Source organism: Corylus avellana, chromosome 9, assembly GCF_965113065.1.
Source record: "Corylus avellana chromosome 9, dhCorAvel1.hap1.2, whole genome shotgun sequence".
Classification (NCBI taxonomy): domain Eukaryota; kingdom Viridiplantae; phylum Streptophyta; class Magnoliopsida; order Fagales; family Betulaceae; genus Corylus; species Corylus avellana.
The window spans coordinates 2,294,863-2,319,978 of record NC_142498.1 but is presented as its reverse complement, the minus strand read 5'-3'; the positions used below and the strand labels follow the sequence as shown (position 1 = coordinate 2,319,978).

Sequence of the window (25,116 nt, the reverse complement as noted above, 5' to 3'; positions counted from 1 at the left end):
GTGTGGGATTGAATATTGATGGGACACCCATTAGCCTTCGTGGTCTTTTCGTGGGTTACAAGAATGATTCACTTATCATTTTCTCAATTCATTGGCACCATTTTCGTTGTGCGTTGCCGACGTCGAAGATCTACAAAGAGGTCAACGGTCAGAGTGGCAAGTTGAGATTGAAGACGAAATCACTTCTGATTATGCTTAAGTTAGCGAGAGAGAATTTGATAGAGTGTAAGAACAAAATGAAAGCAAGAAATGTGAACGAACTCATATGCCTATAACATTCACCGCTTCACCTTTTTAGAGGTTTTCCGTCTTTAGTTGGCAAGCAGGCTAAATTAGGCTTGTACCAAAAGTCAAGGGTACCTATAAGCAAATCAATAAATAAAATTGGACCCAATTTAGGAAAGTAAACAGTACAATTTGAGACAATGGGCCAATTAGATTTTAGGTGAAAGTTAGTTCGAGAGAGGTAATGCATGTATTGACTATATTACACTCAGATCTTGTACGCAGAATCAGAGTGTGGGGTAACTTCTACCTGCCAGCTTGAATGTTGTGCAAAAAATGGGTTTGGTCCATCCTAACCACATTAAAAAAAAAAAAAAAAATATACAATTTGTTTTAACAATTCAACTAAGTCATTTTCTCAACTTCATGAGATTTTACAACAATTTTTTTTTTTCTTCAAACCTAAGAACACAGTGGTATTTTTAAATCTGATGGGATATAATATTGGACATTTTACGAGTTATGGAAAAATTTTAATGGTAGGGGTAGTTGAAAGGGGTGGGTAGAATTAATAGCACCCTTATTATTGTTGCTCTTGCTATTCAGCAACCGAAACTCGCTTCCATCATTTCCATCATTTTTTTCCTCCTCTTTTTGAGAAGTTCATAATATTAACTGAAGTACAAACTTTTGTGCCCACTATGCGGCAAATTGGGCCTCAACCAGACTTTTCTCTAGCTGCATTCCTATCTCTTTCTTCCCTAGTTCTTCTATCCCTATATGTAGTGGAAAAGACCCACCCCTTAGTCTTATTTTTTCTCTTTTTCTTGTAGCCCGAGTTATTACAACAAAAAAAAAAAAAGAATAGCACCCTACATTGCAACTTTTTGAAATTTGGATGATATTGCAAATAAAGTAGTAGCCTAGAGGGTAAGTATATTTTCTCCTAATTTTATTCTAACAAACATTTAAATTTACAACACATGAATTGTTTGAAGTCAATATATATATATATATATATATATATATATATATAAGATCATGTAAGTTGGGGAAGAATGGGAAAGGGGCATATTCATAGTATAAAAGTACTCCCATCTGGCTCCTTATTTTGGAAAAATCTTTAGTTTGGAGAGTGAAAATGCTAAAATGCATCGTTTTGACTCTCTGTTTAAATAGAAGAATGAAATTGGATACCTATTTTATAGTTTTTTAAAAAGTAGATTGTTAAAAATAGAGAAAAATGGTTTTTTAAGTTAAATTACGATATAAATTTAGGGAGCCAGATGAGACCATTTCCCTACTAGTTTTCATTGTAACACCGTGCATGCCAAACCTCACTCAAGTTCTTACTCGATCAGTTTGTTTAAATTCTTTGTTTTCTGTCTTTTATTTTCTATTCTCAAAATAAAAACATCAATAAACAACTCAAAATTTATAATACTCTTCACAACACAAAATTAGCTACATTTCACCATGTTACATTAAAAAAAAAATTTAAAAATAAAAATAAAAATCTCCAAAAACACATTAACAAACTTAACACATATTATATCAGAACACTTTTGCACTAAACTCGACATGTTAATTCTGGTTTGATTCCACGAGTTCTGTGTTGAAGCATATATAACAAGCTTTTGTTTTCGTGGGCTCGCAAAATTATTACTTTAAATTTTTTTTATTTTATTTTCTAAACAGCCGATGAAACTCTTACAAAATCATTCAATGCTGCAAGTAGAGAAGACCCCTCCCCATCTCCCCCTCGATCCTTGGCTGCTGCTCTTATTTGCTCTCCAATGATAGCAGCCTTCTTCTGCATCTCCTTCCCTTTGCCTTTCTTCTTGTCCATGACCAATTCTATCACCCGCATGATCACCTCCTTCCCCACAACATCACTCTGCACTCCCCTTGCCAACTCCTCACACACACCCATCTCCTCCACCAGCATCTTCGAATTGTACATCTGCTCCGCCCCCATTGGCAACCCTATAATTGGAACGCCTTGGCTTAAGCTCTCCAATGTTGAGTTCCATCCGCAATGGCTTAAGAACGCTCCTATCGATTCATGTGACAAAATCTCCAACTGCGGCGCCCAGTTGTGCACCAATAAGCCTTGTTTGCTTTCAGTCATTCGCTTTTCAAACCCTTCTGGCAACCATTCGTCCCGGAATTTACCTTTTATGTTGAAACTAGTAGGTGGCCGAAGGACCCAAATGAAAGGTTTTCCACTATCTGTTAGAATATAAATTAAATTATTAAATTTATCCATGTTTAAACTTTTGAGATAAGTAGTAATTTAATATGATATCAGAGCAGAGGCCAAAGAGTTCAAACCTAACTCCACAATTAACTCTTTATTTCAATTCAATATTTCACTTATTAGTTCTTATCAATTACGTGAAAGTTTGAACCTTCACGTTGGGGGAATCTTATAATATAAGTGTGTGTTTGGCATTGTGATTTTGCTAAATAAAAGTGCGATTTTAAACCAAATTACAAAAAATCTTTCGTTTTAGGGCGTTTTAAAAAATTGCTATTTGAAAATGTGAAAAAAAAAGTGTTTTCACAAGTAAATACATTTTTTAAAACACACTATTTTAATGGTTAAATAGCAATTTTAAATGTCAAAGTGTGATTTTACCAACCACTTAACAACAATTTTAAAAATCGCATTTTCAAATTGTACATTTTTAAATCATAATTTTTAAAATTGCAAACTCAAATGAACCCAAATTAAATGATTAAATTCATTGTTTCTTAAATTTTTGAGACAATTGGTGATAACGTTACCTTCCAAACCTAGAGCTAACTCCATCATTTGTGAGGCATTGACACTGTTCTGGGAACCAAATGAAATGTATAGAACAGAACTTGGACCGTGTAGATTGAGCCACTCAATGCATTTTTTTGGTGATATTCCAGGTTTTTTACCGGCACGTTGTTTGAATATATTGGAGCCAAAAGAAGAGGACGAGTACTGTTTCTTAAGAGCGGCTGGAGGAAGAAGAGGACCAATAGCCCGAACAGAAAGTTTGAGATATTTTCTAAGAATTTCCATTCCCAAAGGCTCAATCTCCTCAACAGTGTTACACAACCACCCATGAGAGCCTAAAGAAAGTGAGATTTGCGACCGCACAAATGTAGAACACAAATCTGTACCTGTTACAATATAAATTAAATTGTTAAATTTATTTATTTCTATCCACTTAAAATGATTATTTAATATGCTATCAAAATAGGGGTTATGACTTTATAAACCATGTGTTAAGGAAGAGTTGATGGGAAGTGTTAGAATTTAAATTAAATGATCAAATTAATTCGTTCTTATTAACTTATTATTATTATTATTATTTAAATAAGTAGTAATTTAACAATACCATCTGTAACTTTTGCTAATGGACTCAGTTGTGAGCGATGGAAGCGGTGGCTATCAGGAAACCATGGAAGCTTGAAGAACTCTTCGCAATCTCTATGAAGATGCGGGAGATGCAACCAGAAAGATATGTAAGCAGCAGTGCCATAAGCGCCACAAGTGGTGAAAGTAATGCTCACACTGCCCACACTTTTGGCAACATTTACCGCCCATCCAAAGAATATGTCGGATATTATACAAAGAGGCGGCCGGCCGCCACCTTCTTTGTCCATGATATCACGGACTAGGTGGCGGAAAGGAGCTTCGAGCGTCACCGATGCATGGCAGAAGATTGGAACGTTATGAAAAGACAAGTTCTCAGTATTCTCAGCATTCGGCGGTAAACCGTGGTCGGTGCTGCAAAAAGGGAGCTCAGCAAGGTGGATGTCGGGTGAATCGGAGGAAATGGTGGATTGGAGGTATTGAATGTTGAGGGGAGTGCTGACAATGGTGATAGTGTAGCCAGTTGTTTGGTGGAGTTGCCTTGCTAATGCGAGGAATGGTATGAGATGACCATGTGCCAAGAATGGTAGCATTATGATATGCTGATCATGAGAGCTCATTTTGATCCTTTTCACAATTTTGGCCAAAGGTGTGTTGGAGTTTGATCAAACGGTGAAGGGACTTCAAGCGTCACCAATTATGTAGAGACAAGTTCTGATTAGTATTTGGCGTTGGGCGGTAAACTGTGATCGGTGCCTCGGGAAGATGAATGTCGGGCAAATTGGAGGAAATGGTGGATTGGAGGTATTGAAAGTTGAGGGGGGCGCTGGCAATGGTGATGGTGAAGTTGATATGTGGGAGGAATATTGGTATGAGATGGCCATGAGCCAAGAAGGGTAGCATTACAATGTGCTATTCACGAGAGCCCATTTGATTCTCATCACAATTTTGGCCGAAGGTGTGTTGGGATTTGTTCAAACGATGGGGGGAGAGTGTCTTCTTGTATGGTGAGTCCGTGAAGGCCTAAATGTCCAAATTCTCTCTCGGAGAATGTGTTTCACCCTCAGGTTTTCGTTTGCTTCATTTGACGTGAGTGTTTTGGTTTCTTCAATCTTACAATTAACCCTAAAAAATTGTGAACGCTCAATTCATAATCGAGAAAAGTTATTTAACGTTGAAAATTTTATTTTGTTGTATCTAACTGTGTATGTCATGACCCGTGACATAGATTTAAATGACGTGATTGGAGAAATTCATAAATAAATGCAGAAATAAGATAAAAGCGAAAATAAAATAAAATAGATACGTCCATAGAATAAAGCCTGAAAGGGTTACATTATACTCTTATTCAATTAATGATTTTACAGTACAAATGAATCCTATTTATAGGGATGTGGAGAGAATACAAAAAGATATAATTGATAAAATCAAGTCAGTATTGAATGTTTTTTATTTGATTTTATCAATTACAATCCATACAAATATATTCTCATAATATCAAATCTCACACAATATATTATAATAGTGATATCATATACGTTAAGTACAACAAAATAAAATTCAGACTATAAAATAATTCATCAATTTTTAGTAGGAAAAATTGCAAAATAAATCCATGTGGTTTACCTAATTTGCAATTAACTCCATGTGGTATCAAAATGAACTCAAATGTTCCTGAGATTTGCTAAAAAAATAATTTAGTCCCTATAGTCAAATTAGGTCAACTGATTTAACGGATTCTATTAATATGACACACTTAAATAAGACATGTGTCATAATTTTATTGGCTTGTCACACTATTTGAATCTATTAAGTCAGTGGACATAATTTGACTGTATGGAGAAAATTGTTGTTGGCATAACACATGGACCTTTGAGTTTATTTTAATAACACACAAATCTAATTGCAAATCAGGTAAACCATATGGACTGATTTTGTATTTTTTTTTTCTTTTTTCTAATAAAATAGAGAGAATTTTGTCCTTGAAATTGCGAACAAGATTTTTTTCCCTAAAGTTGCACTCTTGACATGTACTCTTTTTTCCTATTTTACTATGTTCTGTATATATACTGATTGTCTATATATAAGCTCCGTATACATGACAGTTCCTTATATTTAAAATCGATGATAAAAATACTCCTCAAATATAAGTAATTCAATCCACTTTGTGTCAAATAATTCCATGTACATGAAGCCAGCACAGGCTGCACATGCATGTGAGATGTTCCCATCGAAGTTGTCATAAGTAGTGGTCTGGTCACCTCCGTTTTAGCTTGTCATCTGTTGTCCTAAGCACACTGTCAAGGGTTGCCACAAAAGTTTAGAATACAAGTGGCAAATGCAAAGAAAAAACCAAAGCAATGTGCTGATCAAAACGTGAAACAGTAGGGATTGAAGCAAGACAAAAGCCAGAAGCAACTCGTGAGCCGCAGCTTAACGAAGAAAAAAACTGCAGCAGAGTGGAATAACTATTCGTTATTCTCATTGGAATGATGTGCTACGGCTAACAAAATAATGATTATTCATTTTCATAATCATTTTATTTCACGGGTCTGTTCCGTAAACCAAACCAGCCATGTATGTTTTTCTACATTAGCTGGCATGATCAAAGTCATGATTTCCCTGCAACCATCAAGCTTTTTGGTTTTCTTCTTAGCAATCAGTGAATTTTGACATAAATTAAGGATTATTGCCTGTTATATTTAAAGGAAAAATTACTGCTAGTTTTTGAGGTTTTGACAAAGAGCTCTTTAAAGTTTAAAAAGTGACAATTAATCCCTCCATGTAGTATATATCCTTATGTAATAATAATAAATATCTCTCTATACAAATTCCAGTCCTTTTTCCGTCAAGGTCAATATGAAATTGCACATTGAACCTCAGAAAAATTAGGAGAAATTATACTTAATTACCTTCTAACCTTTAACCGTGGGAATGGGTGGTAACTGAAAGAGGTCGGTAGACATTGCAAATAGGTACTATGGTAATTTGAAGAAAGTAAGTTTAGTTTCCCCAAAAAATTTAAAATAAAATGGTGTTAGCTAGCTAGCATTAGAGGAGCCAAACTTCATCAAGCGGGCCAAAGGGGGTGGCTAAATCACCCCAAGGCTATGGGGAATGGCTCAGCCACCCCTTTATTGAATTTGGGGGGTGGTTGAACCACCCTCAATCGCTTTAATTTTGGGGATGGTTTGTCTGCCCCAATGCCAACTTTCATTTTTCTTTTGTTTTTAATTTTTTTAAGGATAAATGTATAATTTTATAATTGTACAAATGGAGTTATTTGCAATGTAGGCGTTTCACGTGCAGTGATTTATTACCTTTTAAACTCTAAAAAATAATTTGTCAAAAGGTCAAACCCTAGCTATGAACCACTTTAGCAATTTTTCTTTATTTGAAAAGGAAGGCTTTGACACTCTTGCCCCCCTATACAGGCAAAATGTCTAGCTCTCTCATCACCTTAATTAGCTTTTCGTTTTTGTAGATAAAACATCCACAAAACACATTGTTCGCCATAAAATATCATCTTACAATAAAGAGAATAATTTGTACCTCAGCCAAGTTGTGTACAACTACAAGTCAAATGTTTATATATATAAGAAAATAGAAGTTTAATTCATATTATTTATTTTGAGCTCACAAAATTCTAACAAATATATTTTAAAAATTTATTATTTTCTACGCATCAGATAAAACACTTACAAAATCATTCAATGCTTCAAGTACTAGAGAAGACCCCTCATCTTCTCCCCCTGGATCCTTGGTTGCTGCTCTTATTTGCCCTCCAATGATAGAAGCCTTCTTCTGCATCTCCTTCCCTTTGCCTTTCTTCTTGTCCATGACCAATTCTATCACCCTCATGATCACCTCCTTCCCCACAATATCACTCTGCACTCCCCTTGCCAACTCCTCACACACACCCATCTCCTCCATCAGCATCATCGAATTGTAAATCTGCTCAGCCCCCATCGGCAACCCAATAATTGGAACACCCTGGCTTAAGCTCTCCAATGCCGAGTTCCACCCGCAATGGCTTAAAAACGCTCCTGTAGATTCGTGTGACAAAATCTCCAACTGCGGTGCCCAGTTGTGTACCAATAAGCCTTGTTTGCTTTCAGTCATTCGCTTTTCGAACCCTTTCGGTAGCCATTCCTCCTTGAATTCACCTTTTATGTCGAAACCAGTAGGTGGCCGAAGGACCCAAATGAAAGGTTTTCCACTACCTGTTAGAATAGAAATTAAATGATTACATTAATTAATTCTAAGCTTTTGATACAAGTGGTAATTTAACATATATATTAGAGCAGATGTCATGAGTTCAAACGTGACTCCACAATTTACTTTTCATTTCAGTTAAATATTCTATGTATTAGGTCGCACCTATTAAGTGGGAGTCATAGGCCCATAGGTGAGGAAAAGTGTTAGAATATAGGAGCGTGTATGAAATTGTGATTTCACAAACCAAAAGTACAATTCTAAACAAAATTGCACAAAACATATTGTTTGGGAGTGCGTTTTTAAAAAATTATGATTTAAAAAAAAAAAAAAAAATCTATGTTTTCAAATTTCAGACAGTGATGTACATTTTAAAAAACGCACAATTTTAAATTTTAAATTGCGATTTTAAAGACCAATATGTGATTTTACTAATTGCTTAACTGCACTTTCAAAAATCATTTTTTCAAATCGAATATTTTGAAATCGTAAACCCAAACGGACAAAAAATAAATGATTAAATTCATCAATTCATATAAGATAAGTTTTTGAAATAAGTGGCGATTTACAGTTACCTTCCAAACCTAAAGCTAACTCCATCATTTGGGAAGCACTGATAGTGTTCTGGGAACCGAACGAAATGTATAGAACAGAACATGGACCTTGTAGATTGAGCCACTCAATGCATTTTTCCGGTGATATTCCAAGTTTTTTACCGGCACGTCGTTTAAATGTATCGGAGCCAAAAGAAGAGGACGAGTACGGTTTCTTAAGCGCAGCCAAAGGAAGAAGAGGACCAATAGCCCGAACAGGAAGTTTGAGATATTTTCTAAGAACTTCCATTCCTAAAGGCTCAATTTCCTCAACAGTGTTACACAACCACCCATGAGAGCCTAAAGAGAGTGAAATTTGCAACCGCATAAACATAGACCACGCGTCCGTACCTGTTACAATATAAATGAAATGATTAAATTTTTTTAATCTGTTTTTTTTTAAAAAAATTATTTAACATGCTTTCAAAGAAAAGTTCATGAGTTGCAAGTTTGAATCCTCACTCTACAAACCATGTTGTGTTAAGGGGAATTGATCGAGAGTGTTAAAATATAAATTAGATTATCAAATTCATCCGTTCTTATTAAATTAAATAGTAATTTAACATACCGTTGGCAACTTTTGCTAATGGATTCAGTTGTGAGCAATGGAAGCGATGGCTATCAGGAAACCATGGCAGCTTGAAGAACTCTTTGTAATCTCTATGAAGATGTGGGAGATGCAGCCAGAAAGACATGTAAGCAGCAGTGCCATAAGCGCCACAAGTGGTGAAAGTAATGCTCACACTACCTACACTTTTGGCAACATTGACTGCCCATCCGAAGAACACATCGGATATTATACAAAGAGGCGGCCGGCCGCCGTCTTCTCGGTCCATGATATCACGGACTAGGCGGCGGAAAGGAGCTTCGAGTGTCACCGATGCATGGCAGAGGGTTGGCACGTTATGCGGAGACAAGTTCTCGGTATTCTCAGCGTTGGGTGGTAAACCGTGGTCGGTGCTGCAGAAAGGGAGCTCGGCGAGGTGGATGTTAGGCGAATCGGAGGAAATGGTGGATTTGAGGTATTGAATGTTGAGCGGGGTGCTTACAATGGTGATGGTGAAGCCCTTTGTTTGTTGGAGTTGCCTTGCTAGTGCGAGGAATGGGATGAGATGGCCATGAGCCAAGAAGGGTAGCAGTAGAATGTGCTGCCCACGAGAGCCCATTTTGATTCTTTTCACAATTAAGTTTGGGGTTTTGTTCAAAGCGTGAGGGGAGGTAGAAATAGAATGTCTTTCACGCGTGTCTTGATTTCTTCAATCTTACCGAAATTCCTTAAAAAATTGTGAACTTAAAATGGAGAAATGTTATTTGAAGGTGAGAATTTTATTTTGTTATATTTAATGGTATATATTATGGTAAAGTAATGAATATGTTGATATTATATATACAGTAAATAAAATAAAATAAAATCTTGGAAATAAAATAATTCATCAATCAAAATGCTTGCTACCTATCGAGAATAAACACTAATCAAGACTTCCGTGCCATCTAATTAGGATTTGACAAATCAACTTGGAACACTTTAAGCAAAATAAATCAAAACATGTTTTTGTGGGAAATAGGAAAAGTGGGAAATAAGTTTTCTAGGTTTTAGGTTTTTGTTTATTTTGCTTAAGGCATTCTACGTTGATTTGTCAATCTTTTATTGGAAGGCACAAAAATTTTAATTTATGTCGAAACTTGATAGAAGTTATTCTCTCACCTATATTTACATCTTTACATTAAAAATTAATTAGCCCCCCTTCTATTAATCCATTTAATTTAGTTCATTTTTTATTTTCTGATTTCTTAATAAAGAAAGTAACATCGTCATGGTCATGACTGGATCAAATCTCTCAAGATTTTAGTTTGATTCATGGGTCCAAGTTTATTTTATTATTATTATTATTATTATTATTATTAAGCAATCAAAATTGACATGAGAGTGAGATGAGACTTTATTTACCGCTATGTTTGACCATGGCCAAAAGTGGCTCCATACTATTTATTTAAAATTTAATTTTTTATTTTTTATCTTTTACATCATATTAATTATTATTTTTTATTATTCAAATAAAAAAAATTAATGCAAAACAATTTTTTTTTTTTAACTTTTTATTTAAATAAGTTATTACTGTTTAAATAAATCGATTAGTTATGGATTTTAGAGAAAAACTTAAGCTTGTGTTTGTTTGTGGATAACGAGAGTAAATTTCATATAAACAGCTAATAGAATTATAATAATATACGAGCAAACCTCAACTAGTGGAATTGCTTTTGTTTTTTCATTTGAATATTAGGATTAATTAAGGATAAATTTCGTACAAATAATTAATTGTCAATCAAGGAATTCTAATCTAACATGGGAATCATACACTTACCAATTGAGGGGCCGCATGAAACAATTTAATTTATTATTATTTTTTCTTTTAGAAATAATTTATTTTTCCCTTGGTTCTCCTCTCATCCTTCAAATTTTTAAAATTATTATTGGATCTATAAAGATAAGGAGAATGACCGAAAGAGAATGTATAACCTCTCAATGTCTTTCTTAGAATGACCCGAAGCAACCCTTTTTTTTATTTAAATTCTCTTTGCTAGGCAGTGGCCACGCGGTTTAGTAGAAAGCATTACCATCCAGTACTACCTATTAATAAAACTTTAATTCTGGATTAAGAATTATGGCCCTTAATGCTGCTGTTCTTTTGCAAGATTAGGTTCAATGATGTAATCTTTCCGTTTGCCAACACCTCTCACATGCTATCTTTGATTATAATAATAATACCCATCTTTTTGTTTTTGTTTTTTTATCAATGGTTGCATCCTAACTGACCTTGACAATAGTAACAATACCATCCATAGGAGCTTGCCAGCTGAGATCCCTCTTGTATTGTTGGCGAGAATTGACACTTTGAAAAGCCCCCAATCATTAAGCTCTAAGACAATAAACACAAATTCCTAATGTTCGGCGCACATTTTTTTGAATCTTGCTACCACACATACTTGATAAAATCTTTGCAGTCGGACAACCCCACAAAAATTGTTTCGTAGTCTCTACCTCTATTCCACATACGGGACACAAAGGATTTTCAGTAGCTTTCTAGTAAATTGACTTTTAAAGTTTATGATTCAAATTTAAGTTTCGATTCACCTTCAAACAATGGTGTTTTTGTCAATTTGGATTAAAACGCATTCAATTGAAATTCCACCTCTTTTTTTTTTTTTTTTCTTTTTTTCAAAAGCCTCAAATTTGGCATTTCCTATGCACAATTTTTGTTGAGATTATTTTTCCTATCAATTATTCTGTGATGTTCATCTACGTTTTTATTTTATTTTTGAACATTTATTTGTGTCGGCTCTTCTTGTCAGAAATTCAGAAATTGCTCAACATTATTTGCATGGGGATTGAACATCTGCGTACGAAGCTGATTGACGTAGCTGATAGCACATGCATATAGCATGTGGGTGCTATTTTTATTACACCTGACATCTTCCTATGGAAGTATTAATTCGTCGTCACCTACCTTGGGGTTTGTTTGGCAACGGACGCTTGTTGTTTAGTGGAACGAAATTATAGTTTAGTGGAACGAAATTATAGTAAAAAATAATTGATATGAGAAATAATGTTGGATGAGTAGTAAGAAGCTTTGGCAAACGGTGCCTTACAACTTGTCATCAAGCTATGTGTTGAGCACATACAACAAAGATTTAATTTGTTATATTTATAACAGTAAAAAAAATTTATTTTTTATTTTTAAAGGTTTTGTCTTTCAAATAAAACTAATCGGTCGAGGGGATCCAAGTTTCCTAAGCACATGTATGTAATTCGGGTGAAGTAAAATAGCACACCGGCAATTTTTTTTTTTTTTTTTTACATTAAAATATTAAAAAAAAAAAAATTTCTGCACGGCGTGCTAAGCATGCCATGTACTCTGAATCATGACTCATGTAATTCTCTTGTCTCATAGTATAAATGTGAATATCTTTTTTTTTTTTTTTTGGAGTCATTACATTGTTAGCGTACGTAGGTCAAGGGTAGCCACAAAAGTTTAGAATACTGGTGGCATGACAATGGCACGGAATAAAGTCAGCAATTGCTTGAATAGGGTTGTTCCGCATCACCCAAAGAATGGGAGATAAATGAGTTATAAGCATCACGGGTCCTCTTCCAATCACTAATTGTTTGGACGGAGCACTTTTGTGGGTTCTACTTATAAGTCATTTTTTCCTATTATGCTCCATCATTATCCCCTTCCACCACCACCACCACCACAAACACCATCCACCATCAATTCCTTCCAACCGTAACCACTTCTCACCCCCCTCAAACATGTCTGGTATTTTAGTCCTATTACAATTTAGAGAAAAATATAAAAAAAAGTTCCTCAAACTAACAGTTGTTTTTTAAAAAGTCTTCCAATGTTCAAAAAGTGCTAAAATAACCAATCAAACAACCAAAGTGTGTCAAAATGCCATATATTTTTTATATTCTAATAATACCATTATTCTTTTAAAAACTAAAGTAAAAAACTAAAAATTTAATTTTTTGTTAAAAAAATAAAAAGAAAAAAGAAAAAAAGGAAAGGGGCGGCTTTCCTTTTTTGTTTTTGTTATATATAAATATATTATTAAGAATGACACGTGTCTCCATTTTATTGGCGTTGATGTCACATTTAACATAATTCATCACATTTTTTTAACGGAATTTGACTCTAGGAACTAAATTATTTTTTTGGGATATCTCAATAACCTTTGATTTTAATTTCATACACGACATTTAAGCCAACTAAAACTAATCGGTTGAGGGGATCCAAGTTTCCTAAGCACATGTATGATGTATGTAATTCTCTTGTCTCATATTGCATAACTCTTAAGTATAAATGTGAATATCTTCTTTCTTTCTTTTTTCGAGAGAGAGTCATTACATTGTTAGCGTACGTAGGTTAAGGGTAGCCACAAAAGTTTAGAATACTAGTGGCATGACAATGGCACGGAATAAAGTTAGCAATTGCTTGAATAGGGTTGTTCTGCATCACCCAAAGAATGGGAGATAAATGAGTATAATAAGCATCGAGGGTCCTCTTCCAATCACTAATTGTTTAGATGGAGCACTTTTGTGGGTTCTACTTATAAGTCATTTTTTCCTATTATGCTCCATCATTATCCTCTTCCACCACCACCACAAACACCACCCACCATCAATTCCTTCCAACCGTAACCACTTCCCACCTCCTCAAACATGTCCGGTATTTTAGTCCTATTACAATTTAGAGAAAAATATAAAAAGTCCCTCAAATTAACAATCGTTTTTTAAAGAGTCTCACAATGTTCAAAATGTGCTAAAATAACCAATCAAACAACCAAAGTGTGTCAAAAATGCCATATATTTTTTTATATTCCAATAATACCCTTATTCTTTTAAAAACTAAAAATTTAATTTTTTGTTAAAAAAATAAAAAGAAAAAAGAAAAAAAAAGGAAAGGGGCGATTATATATATATATATAAGAATGACACGTGTCACCATTTTATTGGTGTTGACGTCACATTTAACATAATTCATCACATTTCTTAACGGAATTTGACTCTAAGAACTAAATTGTTTTTTGGGAATATCTCAAGAACCTTTGATTTTAATTTCATACGACATGAAACGATTTGTTATTTAAACCAACTACAGTGACTAATTATTTATTTATTTCAAAAAATATATAATTTTTTTTTTTGTATTTATTCGCCTATTTTTTTAATTATTTTATTTTTAAAAGAATATATATATATATATATATATATATATATATATATATATATATATATATAATGGTCTTTTTGATACATTTAGGTAGTTTGATGAGCAACTTTATTACCACAAACTGCTGTTAATTTGGAGGCCTTTTTTTCCCTGCAATTTACTATAACTCAGTGTTAAAATCTCGTTTTTTCACTTCATTCATTCCGTTCAAAAATTGTAAATGGTTTTGGACAACAGAATGAAGTAAAAAAAATAAAAATAAAAACTTTAAGAAGATATAAGTTGAATTTAAGAATGGAAAGAGTGCGATTTGTTATTTAAACCAACTACATATACTAATTATTTATTTATTTCAAAAAATACATAATTTTTTTTTTGTATTTATTCGCCTATTTTTTTAATTATTTTATTTTTTAAAAGAATATATATATATAGTGGTCTTTTTGATACATTTAGGTAGTTTGATGAGCAACTTTATTACCACAAACTGCTGTTAATTTGGAGGCCTTTTTTTCCCTACAATTTACTATAACTCAGTTTTAAAATCTCGTTTTTCACTTCATTCATTCCGTTCAAAAATTGTAAATGGTTTTGGACAACAGAGTGAAGTAAAAAAACATAAAAATAAAAACTTTAAGAAGATATAAGTTGAATTTAAGAATGGAAAGAGTAAATTAAAATTGCGCAATTACCCACAAAATTAGTATAAAACTTTCCATTATTATTAGGTGACCCAGGCCGTGGGTCATGTTGGGCCACAACTGATGTGGGATAACATCAATAATCTCTCCCTTACACATCAAGCCCTAGGTCGGAGCAGCGATAACCCATTTCTTCCGTAGACTGTTAAGCCGAGACTTGTTGATAAACCTAGGCTCTGATACTAGTGTTGGGTGGTCTTGCGCCTATCCCAACCCTAAAAACTAGATCAAGAGATGAGGCTTTCCCTAACACTTATAAAATGACTACCGACTCCTTTTAAAATCGATATGGGATAACCTGAACAAGTCAAATAGGACAAAAATGAGATATTTTCTTTAAAGGGTCATTTTAGATATTTCAATTTTATTCGTTTGATTTAACAGTTCATTTTGATGAGAGTGTTAAAATTGCAAACTTTTGAAAAATGATATCCTAAATTGACACATTTTAAAGTTTAAGAATATGATTGTAAAATTGATGAAAATATCAAGGGTGACAGTTAATTTTCCCCCAAAAAAAAGATCTAATAGCTACCGGACCATATATTAATTATTTATTTATTCCAAAAAAATTCAGTTTGTGTTATATACTAAGATATGTTCATGATTGAAATTGAATGGAGAGATTATCCGCTCTACCTTTTGGAGAGATCGTGTCCTTTTTACGGTGAAACTTGTAATTTTTTTTTTTGGTCCAACAAGGCTGTCCTTATTCCGGTTGCTTGGTCCAACAAGGCTCCCATGACAAATTAAAAAACTATAATAATACATGAATTTTAACTTAATTTGATTATCTAGAAAATAATACACATGTATTTTTATTTTTTTTTTAATTACAAAAGGGTAAAAAGTGGTGACCAACTATATAACTATTTTATTTAAGTGTGATCATTGTAACACCTATTCGCTAAGAACTAATGACAACAAGGGCAAATACGTTGAGAAACCGCATGCGTTTTCACAAGTCCAATTAAATCATAGTCGGATCCAGTCCAACTAAGGTATTAATGAGACTCAAGGCAGCTAACACCAATTAGACTAGTGTGAAGGATTCTCATTGCGAAATTCTACGTCCTAACGTGTGTCGAAACCACTTAGCTACCAAACCACACCCCCCCCCCCCCCCCAAAAAAAAAAAAGGCATGCCAAACTGGAAAAAGGTTAGATCGTAGGGCCTCGTGGGCAGCCCATAATTCTAACATGAGGATAGTTGAAAGATCCAGGCCCGTGGAAAAGCTTTTAGTCCAGCGACTCCCGAAAATATTATTTGAGTTATTTTAAGAGACGTGATACAAAAAAACAAAAATTTGGGGATAAAAATTAATTTTTAGAAGTCCATATCATATAAATAATTAAAATTTAAAAGAAAATTTCAAAATTTTTATGACATTTTTAAAATTTTGAGGGGACTCGAGACCTCAAAGTTAAAAGCAATCCCAACAGATACCTTAAAGTTGCTTCCCTTTCATACACAGGAAAAATCTAAAAAAAAATCACAAAAACTCACTTCCAGTAGTTTTCTGTAGCATTTCACATGGTTTATTATAATCATAAAATGACATTCTCTTTCTTCTCGCACTTTCCAATGCAAAATAAAAGAATATAAAAACAAAACAAAAGTAAAACAAATAATATTTTAATGTTATATAGAACTATAAAGGGAAGCTCTTGTGAAGTGTATTTGAATAGAAAAACAAAAAGTAGTTTGGATCATTAAACTTAAGAAAAATAATCGGATAGCTACTGGGAATGCTGGTGGTCCAGCCCCTGCATGGCTGCATATATCAAACATGCTCACAAAATATGTGTGAACAGCATAATTTCACAAATTATACTATTTACAAATTTGACATAAAATCAATACAAAAATAATAAATTAATATTAAAAGATTTAACTTAATTAACTAAATGAATTAAATTAAAATTAACTTATATAATTTTATATTTATATTTTGATATAAACTTAATGATATTTAAAGCGGACAATGTTGACACTACTCACAAACATTCAAAAATCAAGGGTGGTAGTTTAATGGCCTAAATTTTTTTTCAAGTGATTAGGTAAGTACTGGGGTGTGGGTTCAAATCTCCGTAATGAAAAATCTCCATGCCTAATTAGTATAAATTACTTTGGTTTTCATTGATACCTGGTGGGGTGGGCGGTTAAATTATGGTTCGATTGGTCTAAAGGATGCGCTTGCGGTTTTCACTGTCTAGGTCTTTCCTGAGCAATCCCTCATAGATTGGTGCTTCTATTGTTATGCCCCATGCCCACCTTTTTTTTTTTTATTATTTTTTTTGACATGTCCACACAAGAGGGGGAGGGAGAATTCTTTTTTTTTTTTTTTTTGAAGAAAAGACTGCTTTCTCATTAATTAATTCAAACCAGCTGGAGCATATTGCTCCATCTGTAAAACATCAGAAATACATGCTGGTGGCTCATGTAGCCACAACTTATCCATAAAATTCTGTGTTGCTATTTTTGATAAACTGATTACCGTCCCTGCGAACAAAGGACATTTGCCATTGTTGAAGAGACTGTAATTCTTGCTTGATATCATCCACCATCATCCCCATGCTGCTCCAATCCGGGTCTGAAGAATTAATGGCCTTTATTACCCCCTGTGCATCCCCCTCAAAATGAAGGCGATCAAGTCCCAAATTTTTGCAAAATTGGACCGCCACAAGAGCTGCCCGTGCCTCCGCCTTTAGAGAATCCAAACTGCCCACATAGGTTCTACTCAAAGCTGCGATGACTAGACCCTGCTCATCTCGCACCAACACACCAAAACCCATCCAGCCTTTTCCAGATGCCAAAGAAGCATCCCAATTTACTTTTTTCCAGCCCAGTCGTGGATTTTGCCATTTCACCATAATACCTCCAGTGGGAGTGGCATACGCCCCTGCTCCCAACCCGATAGATGCATCAAAGTCTTCTATAGCCATCTTTGTTCGTTGAACCAGTAACGTGGGATGGGTCATAGTACCACCATGCACCACATCATTTCGTCGAAGCCACAAACGACGAGCTAGGCCTATAAATAGCTTAATTTCAGCTTCTGCACAAAGAATAAAAATATCCTCAACCAATTGGAGAAAAGATAAGACACCTGTAGAACTTTTCTTCTGCAGTTTCCGACACCCCATACTCCAAGCATCCATAGCTGAAGGACACTCCCATAAAATATGCAAAGCCGTTTCGGGAGCATTCCCACATAATGGGCACAATGGATCCTCAACAATTTTCCGCTTGTGTAAGTTGCTCCGCGTAGGTAAAATTTCATGGCATGCCCTCCATAAAAAATTCTTTTCGACATTTGGAATTCGTTGTGCCCACAACTTGCTCCACACTGTACTACGTCCCACCTGCAATGAGCATGAAGCACCCTTCTGAGCGTCCATTTCCACCTGCAAATGATAGGCACTTTTAACAGAAAAAATTCCATTTTTTGTGCCTCGCCATATACACCGATCTGCTCTATTAGATAAACCAACCGGCACCGACAGAATAAGATCAATCTCCTCCTTAGTAAAGAGGTGTTCCAGCAAGGTAGAGTCCCACCACTGGGTATCTTGGTCGATGAGTTCACTAACAGTAGCATCGTGCTGTAACAAAGATGGCCGGGACTGCACCATATACGTAGACGGCCTAGGAATCCATTTATCCTTCCAAATTCTGATTGTTTTCCCGTCGCCCACCCTCCATATTAACCCGGCTTTTAGTAAGTCACACGAGCTAAAGATACTCCGCCAAGCGTACGAAGGTCGTGAACCAAGAGAAGCCTTAAGGATATTGCCGTGTGGATAATATTTACCTTCCATGATTTTTGCAAGAAAGCTGTCCGGGTTTTGCCAAAGTCTCCAACTCTGCTTGGCTAGAAGCGCTTTATTAAAGCTCTGAAAATCTCTATATCCCATTCCACCCAATTTTTTTGCTATCCCCAAACGATTCCAACTCATCCAATGCACCCCGGACTCCTTATTGGGTTTATTCCACCAGAATTTTTGCATAAGTGAATTAATTTCCGAACATAGAGTCTTCGGAAGGAGAAAGACACTCATACAATAAGTTGGGATTGCTTGGATCACCGCTTTCAATAAGATTTCCTTCCCAGCTTGTGACAAAAATTTTATCTTCCAGTCTTGCAATCTCTTCCAAACCCGATCAATAATCCCCCCAAAAGCAGCTGTGCGGGATTTTCTAACCAAAGCTGGTAGACCCAAATAAGTATCATAACATTGTATGGAAGGTATTCCGGCCGCCTCAAGAAGCCTCCCTTTATCCACCACAGAAGTATTTCGGCTGAAGAAAATAGCCGTCTTATTGCTATTTAGGCGCTGTCCCGATGCTTCTTCATATTTTTTTAAAAGACCCGACAAATGCTCCCATTGTAAGATGCTAGCCCTACAAAATAATAAACTGTCATCTGCAAAAAATAAATGGCTTATACGAGGACCCTGTCTTGACGTAGGGACCCCCGTTAAGGAACCATCTCGAGTAGCCCGTGATAACATAGAGCTCAACACCTCTGCACAAATAAGGAATAGGTAAGGAGAAATAGGGTCCCCCTGCCGCAAACCTCTCGTCGGATATATATGCCCACATGGAGTACCATTCACCACCACCGCATATTGGACAGACGTCACACACATCATAATTAACTTGATCCACCTTACATCAAAACCCATCCTCTTCATCGTTTCCTCCAAAAAATACCACTCCACCCGATCATACGCTTTACTCATATCCAATTTAACTGCCATAAAACTTTTCTTACCATTCATCCTAGAATGCATGGTATGAAGAGCTTCATACGCTGCTAAAATATTATCAGTTATGAGCCTCCCCGGAATAAACGCACTTTGAGTGGGTGAGATAATATGTGATAAAATCTTCTTCAGTCTATTAGCAAGAACCTTCGAGATTAGTTTGTATAGAACATTACACAAACTAATAGGTCTAAACTCAGTAACACATGTTGGATTCTTCACCTTGGGAATTAATGCAATATGCGTCATATTTAAAAAAGATGGCATGATTCCAGAATTAAGAGTATCAAGAACAGCCTGACAAACCTCATCACCCGTCGTTTCCCAATGAGTTTGGAAGAACCCCACAGAAAAACCATCCGGACCCGGCGCTTTAAGCGGTGCCATTTGGTACAATGCTTGTTCAACCTCCTCTCTAAGAAACGGCTTCAGCAACTCATCATTCATTGAGAGTGAAACTCGTCCTTCAAATTGCTGAAAACATGGCTCCAAATTTCCTGCAAGGCCAGCTGAAAATAAACCAGAAAAATAATCAACAAAGGCCTGCCCAACCTCCGCTGGGGACTCTCATAAGACACCTTGCTCATCTTTAATTGAAAAAATCTGATTGGATTTTTTCCGGTGGTTTGCACAAGCATGGTAAAACTTGGTATTCCGGTCACCATTCTTCAGCCACTCGGCCTTAGCACGCTGTCTCCACCTTAAATCTTCTTGGGTCAACAAATTGTTTAGCTCCTGCTGCACTGTTTTGGCTTCCCCAACTGCTGCCACGTCCTCCTCTCCATGCAACTCATTTAATTTGAACTAGTGACCTTTGCTTCATAAGGCATGGTCTCTAGCCGATTGAGCTATCTCTTGGGGACGCCCCATGCCCACCTAGAATAGATACAATTAGTCTCTTCCTCCAACCTAAAAAAAAAAATAAAAAAAAAAAAAAAAAAAAACGTACGTTTACCTTTCGGTAGTTGACGTGATTCCTAGATTGAGAGGCTCCGACCTTAAACCCCTCCTCTGATCTCCAAAAACCCTATCTGAGAAAAATTCACGCTTTCACTCGCACTCTCAAATGGCTTTCTTAATCCGAACCGCCCGAAGAACCCTAATTCATGGGCTTCACCGCCACCACATTTCTCTCCAATCGCGGAATGCCATCTCAGCTTTTCTCCTCCAAGCCAGGCCCTTTGCTTCCGAGCCAGTTGCCAAATCGCCCTTCGAAGCCAACATCCTCAGAATCCTCCGCACCGAGATCGAGTACCAGTCCGAGTACGCCCCTCCCCATCAGGTTCGTTCGTGTGCCTTTTTTCAAATTCTTAGCCTCTCTTTGGTTTCCGAGAAAATGGAGGAAAAGACGTGGGAAAATATGCATTTCAATTATTATTTTCAATCGCTTTTGAGCTATTCTAAAGCGTTTCTGATCCCTGCATTTTCCCATTTATTGCTTTAGTTCCGAAATTAGTAAGAGAAAAGAATAACATCAAATTCAAATTCAAATTATTTTTGTAATGTCTTCCCCCCCCCCCCCCCCTCCCCGGCGAGGGGAACTTAAGACAAACTAGATATTCAATTTGTCTTAAGTTCTTCTTTATCTTTATGTTTCTTTGATTTCATAGTCTCTGTTTGGTTCCCTAGAAAATGCAGGAAAAGTGGTGGCAATATGCTTTTCAATTTTTATTCTTAATTGCTCTTGAGTTATTCTTATGTTTCATTTTCCTATATATTTCTTTGTTTCCATTTTTTAAAATAAATAAAATTGCTTTTGATATCTCTTAAATTCAATTATAATTATATTTTTTTGGTAATGTTTTATATAGCCTGTAACAAAATTCAATTCGTTTATGGTGGAAGATCGACCGGGTGAGCAGTGGATCACGATGAAAGGGAAATTTGGAGATGCTGAGAGTATCAAAATAGAGGCCACTATGTTTGATGGGTGCGAACCTGTTCCTAAGCTTGGAGATGACAGCTCTGGGGTAGATATGCGCCTTCACCTTAGCTTGCTTGTTGATATCTCCAGGGATGATGGCGGTGATGAATTGGAGTTTTTGTGCTCTGCTTGGCCGGATTTGTTGGAGGTTCAGAAAGTTTATATGCTTAGGCGTGATGGAATGCTGGCTAGGCCTTACATGGGACCTGATTTTAGGTAGGATAATTATAGACATTGTTTGTTCATTTATCAGTTGGAAATTTTTTGTCTGGTTTGACCTCACATTGGCAAGATTAGGACTGAATTTTGTAGAATCTTAAAAACTCATGTTTTCTTCTAGAGCTTATATGGGTGTTTTAAGTTTTGGGGCTTTTGGATTGGCGGTGGCTTTGTGTGACTCGTGTTTGTTGTTTACAGGAAATTGGATGCTAAGATTCAGAATGCACTAAAGGAGTATTTAGAGGCAAGGGGGGTAAACCATGAACTCTCTGTTTTCTTGCATGAATATATGATGAACAAGGATAGAACTGAACTTATCCAATGGTTCCGAGATGTCGAGACTTTTGTGGAAAAATAGAAAAGAGTATGCTTTTTTACTGCATGTGTGAGATTCATCACCAAGTTTGTTGTTTTGAATTTGGTTGGAATGAAGTCTCTGCTGTAGGTATTCAGTTTTGATGATTTGTATGTAGAATGAGTTAGCAAATTTGAGGTTTATGCAGCATGTAGCAACTCAAAACTGAAATGTGAAATTGGAACTAGCAACTATTTATGTTCGGCTTCAAGATGCTCATCATTTGTATATTTACGTATAGAAAATTATAGGACTTGAGAATTGGTGAAATCATGGATTCTTTGTACATGGGTAGTGTCTCCTCTAGCACTTTGTAATGTACCTATAGAGAAATGAAGGTATGCAGTCTTCTTGTTTTTACTACATGTTTTCATCAAATGAAGAAGTATGGCCTTATGCATATAGAGTCTTACCAATTCCCACTAATCTGTCTGAACCACTTGTGGTAGTTTAATGGGTATCGGTATGGTTCTTGTATTGGTTTATCCCAATTTTAACTTCAATTATGCTTGACGCTATTATGATAAAATTGCTTGAGTATCCGAATTTATTGAAGAAAGAAGTAGAGCACAATAAATACAGATTGGGCTAGGAAGAAAGATTTTGATTGCAAGTATAGTGCCAAGTGTAAGGTTGTGAGGTAATATTTAGAACATATTGGCATGAACTCTAGCTGAAATTAATAATGTAAACACGGTTTCTTTTCATTATATTGTTCGTTCTATCACCGTTAATTCCCAGTGTCTCATTAGTTTTGTCGTCATTCTTACACAAAGTATGTCATCTCTTGTAGAAGACGAAAGTTAAGGCATCTTTAAGATAAATCCTTTCTATGTGCCATATCCAATGCCTTTGGTGATTCTGACCTCTGGATCTCGGTTATAATCTCAATGCTAAGGCTACTGATTTTCATATGAACAGAATTTGGCATATAACATGTGCTACAAAGCAGCCGCATATTTACTTTCTCAAACTTGATTTGATCCCATGCTTGGTGTTCTTATGAAAGCATTATTAGAATGTTGTTTACTGGTGAAGATAAAGTAACATAGAAATCTTTCATTGGTTTAATTCTTCCACCAAGAGGTGCATGTGGACAAGGCCTTCATAGGTGCAGAAACCATGGTATTTGTTTGCTGCTATTATTTCCACAATAATTCCCCGAATATCTATTTCAATCTGTTTGATAATTTATGTTTGTTGAAATAGTTTCTATAACAATTGTATTTCTACCTATATTTAAAGTTGCTATACTCTGTTTTGTAAAAATGTGATTTTGGCTTCTAAATCATGTGTCAAATTTCAATTTCATCCTTAAGCTACTACCTATTGTTTCAATTTAGTTTTTGAAGCTTGAAAGACATTTTAATGTTATCATATCCCTGCCTTGTCACTATGCGAATGATAATTGTTGATTTGAACGACGGTTTTTGTGTATGTATAGTATCTTAAATGCTGACATGACATGTTAGCTCACGTTTTGGCCTTCTTACAAAACTTTAAGAACTAAATTGACTTTTTATTTTTATAGATGAGATAACAAAGAACGACCAACAAAGAAACGAGAAATTACAGGGAAATAAAGAAACAAATACAAAAGCAACAACAACAAAACTACAATTTATACTTTAACAATCAACGAGTGTTGTGAGTATTGTTGAAGGCATTTCTATTAAACTTAGTCCCTCACCAGCTTCTGAAGAAGCTTAGGAGACCAAGTGCAACTGAAATAACAGTCAGGGAATTTTCTTCAAGAACTAGGTGGCAAATAACGTCAAGAACAGATTTGTTGAATTGGATGTTCTGAAGTAGAGGTGCCCAACGAATGAAGCTCAAAGGACATATCTTTATGTTGTCTTGTCTCCACTGTAAAATGAGGGGCACATGTCTGAGTGGAGACTGTTGGTGATGGAAGTAAAAAAAAAAAAAAAAAAACATAGATTTGTAGCTCCGGTGGCAGTGTATCTGTGTATGACAGATCTAGGTTTGAGAAACCTAGATTTGGGTGTGAGAAACCCAAATCTATCATCCAAGGGAGGCGCGTGAGGTGTTAAGGGCGGAGGTGGGGCGAGGGCGAGGTGGCAGTGGATGGAGAACCTTTGATCTAGCTTACGAACCAAAGAAAAGAAAATGGTAAAAATGACGAGCAAGAGAAGAGAGCAGGTGGAGGAAAGGGTTGAGGGGGGGGTGGGGTAAAGGAGGAAATGGATATTTTCTCTTCTCTAGATGCTCACACTGGGAGCAGTGGGAACTCTCACCGGAGGAGAAGGTGTTTTTAGCTAGTACCACCTCCTTGATAGTTCAAGGACAATGTTGAAAGACCAATTTTTTCTATTATAGGGTTGAGTGGTTACTTTCAGCAAGGCCGTCATATGGTGAATGTTTTATGCTCTTCATAATTTTTTTTTTTTTTTTTGACATGTCCGCACAAAGGAACTGTGATTCGAACTAATGACCTTCGTTTCATGAAGCATGAGAAATGTATATTTTCTCTTCCCTAGACACTCACATGGGGAGCAGTGGGACCTCTCACCGAGGGAGAAGGTGTTTTTAGCTAGTACCATCTCCTTGATAGTTGAAAGGACAATGTTGAAAGACCAATTTTTCCTATTAAAGGGTTGAGTGGTTACTTTCAGCAAGGCCGTCATATGGTAAATGTTTAATGCTATTCTTTTTTTTTTTTTTTTTGACATGTCCGCACAAGGGGATTGAGATTCGAATTAGTGATATTCGCTTCATGAGGCACAGTCTCCAGTCGATTGAACTACTCTTTGAAGACTATACTTTTCATAAATTACTTATGACAGAATATCATCTTCAAATCTAGATCTTTTATTATTTTCTATCCAAAGAGAAGAGGGTACAGATAATAACAAGGGATTGTGAAAGGGGTTCCCCTCACAGAGGGCCCTACATATGGGTCTTTGCTTAATACCATAGATGTTGGATATCACCTATTACCCCCATAGTAACATGAGTATATCATAATTTGAAACCAAGTATTGGGCAAGCAAAAAGAGTATGTTT

General features: G+C 35.6%; 3 protein-coding genes across 3 annotated transcripts; 1 reads left to right on the top strand and 2 right to left on the bottom strand.

The window, feature by feature from the left end:
* Window positions 1-1,726: 1,726 nt before the first annotated feature.
* LOC132190391 (crocetin glucosyltransferase 3-like) lies at window positions 1,727-4,534 on the bottom strand. The gene is made up of 3 exons (XM_059605366.2): window positions 3,603-4,534; window positions 3,016-3,384; window positions 1,727-2,457 (listed from the first exon to the last, which is right to left on the bottom strand). Exons 1-3 carry the CDS (start codon window positions 4,198-4,200, stop codon window positions 1,916-1,918), a joined length of 1,509 nt encoding a protein of 502 aa, XP_059461349.2. The 5' UTR covers window positions 4,201-4,534; the 3' UTR covers window positions 1,727-1,915.
* A 1,274-nt stretch (window positions 4,535-5,808) lies between these two features.
* Window positions 5,809-9,559, bottom strand: LOC132190537 (crocetin glucosyltransferase 3-like). Its single transcript, XM_059605557.2, has 4 exons — window positions 8,957-9,559; window positions 8,371-8,739; window positions 7,283-7,803; window positions 5,809-5,877 (listed from the first exon to the last, which is right to left on the bottom strand). The coding sequence occupies exons 1-4, from the start codon at window positions 9,552-9,554 to the stop codon at window positions 5,869-5,871; spliced, it is 1,497 nt and encodes a 498-aa protein (XP_059461540.2). The 5' UTR covers window positions 9,555-9,559; the 3' UTR covers window positions 5,809-5,868.
* An 11,002-nt stretch (window positions 9,560-20,561) lies between these two features.
* LOC132190302 (Mitochondrial glycoprotein family protein) lies at window positions 20,562-22,448 on the top strand. The gene is made up of 3 exons (XM_059605249.2): window positions 20,562-20,873; window positions 21,403-21,731; window positions 21,933-22,448. The coding sequence occupies exons 1-3, from the start codon at window positions 20,658-20,660 to the stop codon at window positions 22,090-22,092; spliced, it is 705 nt and encodes a 234-aa protein (XP_059461232.2). The 5' UTR covers window positions 20,562-20,657; the 3' UTR covers window positions 22,093-22,448.
* The last annotated feature ends 2,668 nt before the right edge of the window (window positions 22,449-25,116 follow it).

Bases quoted from the DNA above. Each gene is read 5' to 3' on its own strand.
- LOC132190391 (XM_059605366.2), bottom strand. From the start codon at position 4,200: ATGAGCTCTCATGATCAGCATATCATAATGCTACCATTCTTGGCACAT. The intron at 3,385-3,602 runs GTATTGTTAAAT...ATATTGTAACAG, and splicing joins ATTAGCAAAAGTTACAGATG to GTACAGATTTGTGTTCTACA. The intron at 2,458-3,015 runs GTAACGTTATCA...ATATTCTAACAG, and splicing joins GTTAGCTCTAGGTTTGGAAG to ATAGTGGAAAACCTTTCATT.
- LOC132190537 (XM_059605557.2), bottom strand. From the start codon at position 9,554: ATGGGCTCTCGTGGGCAGCACATTCTACTGCTACCCTTCTTGGCTCAT. The intron at 8,740-8,956 runs GTATGTTAAATT...ATATTGTAACAG, and splicing joins ATTAGCAAAAGTTGCCAACG to GTACGGACGCGTGGTCTATG. The intron at 7,804-8,370 runs GTAACTGTAAAT...CTATTCTAACAG, and splicing joins GTTAGCTTTAGGTTTGGAAG to GTAGTGGAAAACCTTTCATT.
- LOC132190302 (XM_059605249.2), top strand. From the start codon at position 20,658: ATGGCTTTCTTAATCCGAACCGCCCGAAGAACCCTAATTCATGGGCTT. The intron at 20,874-21,402 runs GTTCGTTCGTGT...TGTTTTATATAG, and splicing joins AGTACGCCCCTCCCCATCAG to CCTGTAACAAAATTCAATTC. The intron at 21,732-21,932 runs GTAGGATAATTA...TGTTGTTTACAG, and splicing joins TACATGGGACCTGATTTTAG to GAAATTGGATGCTAAGATTC.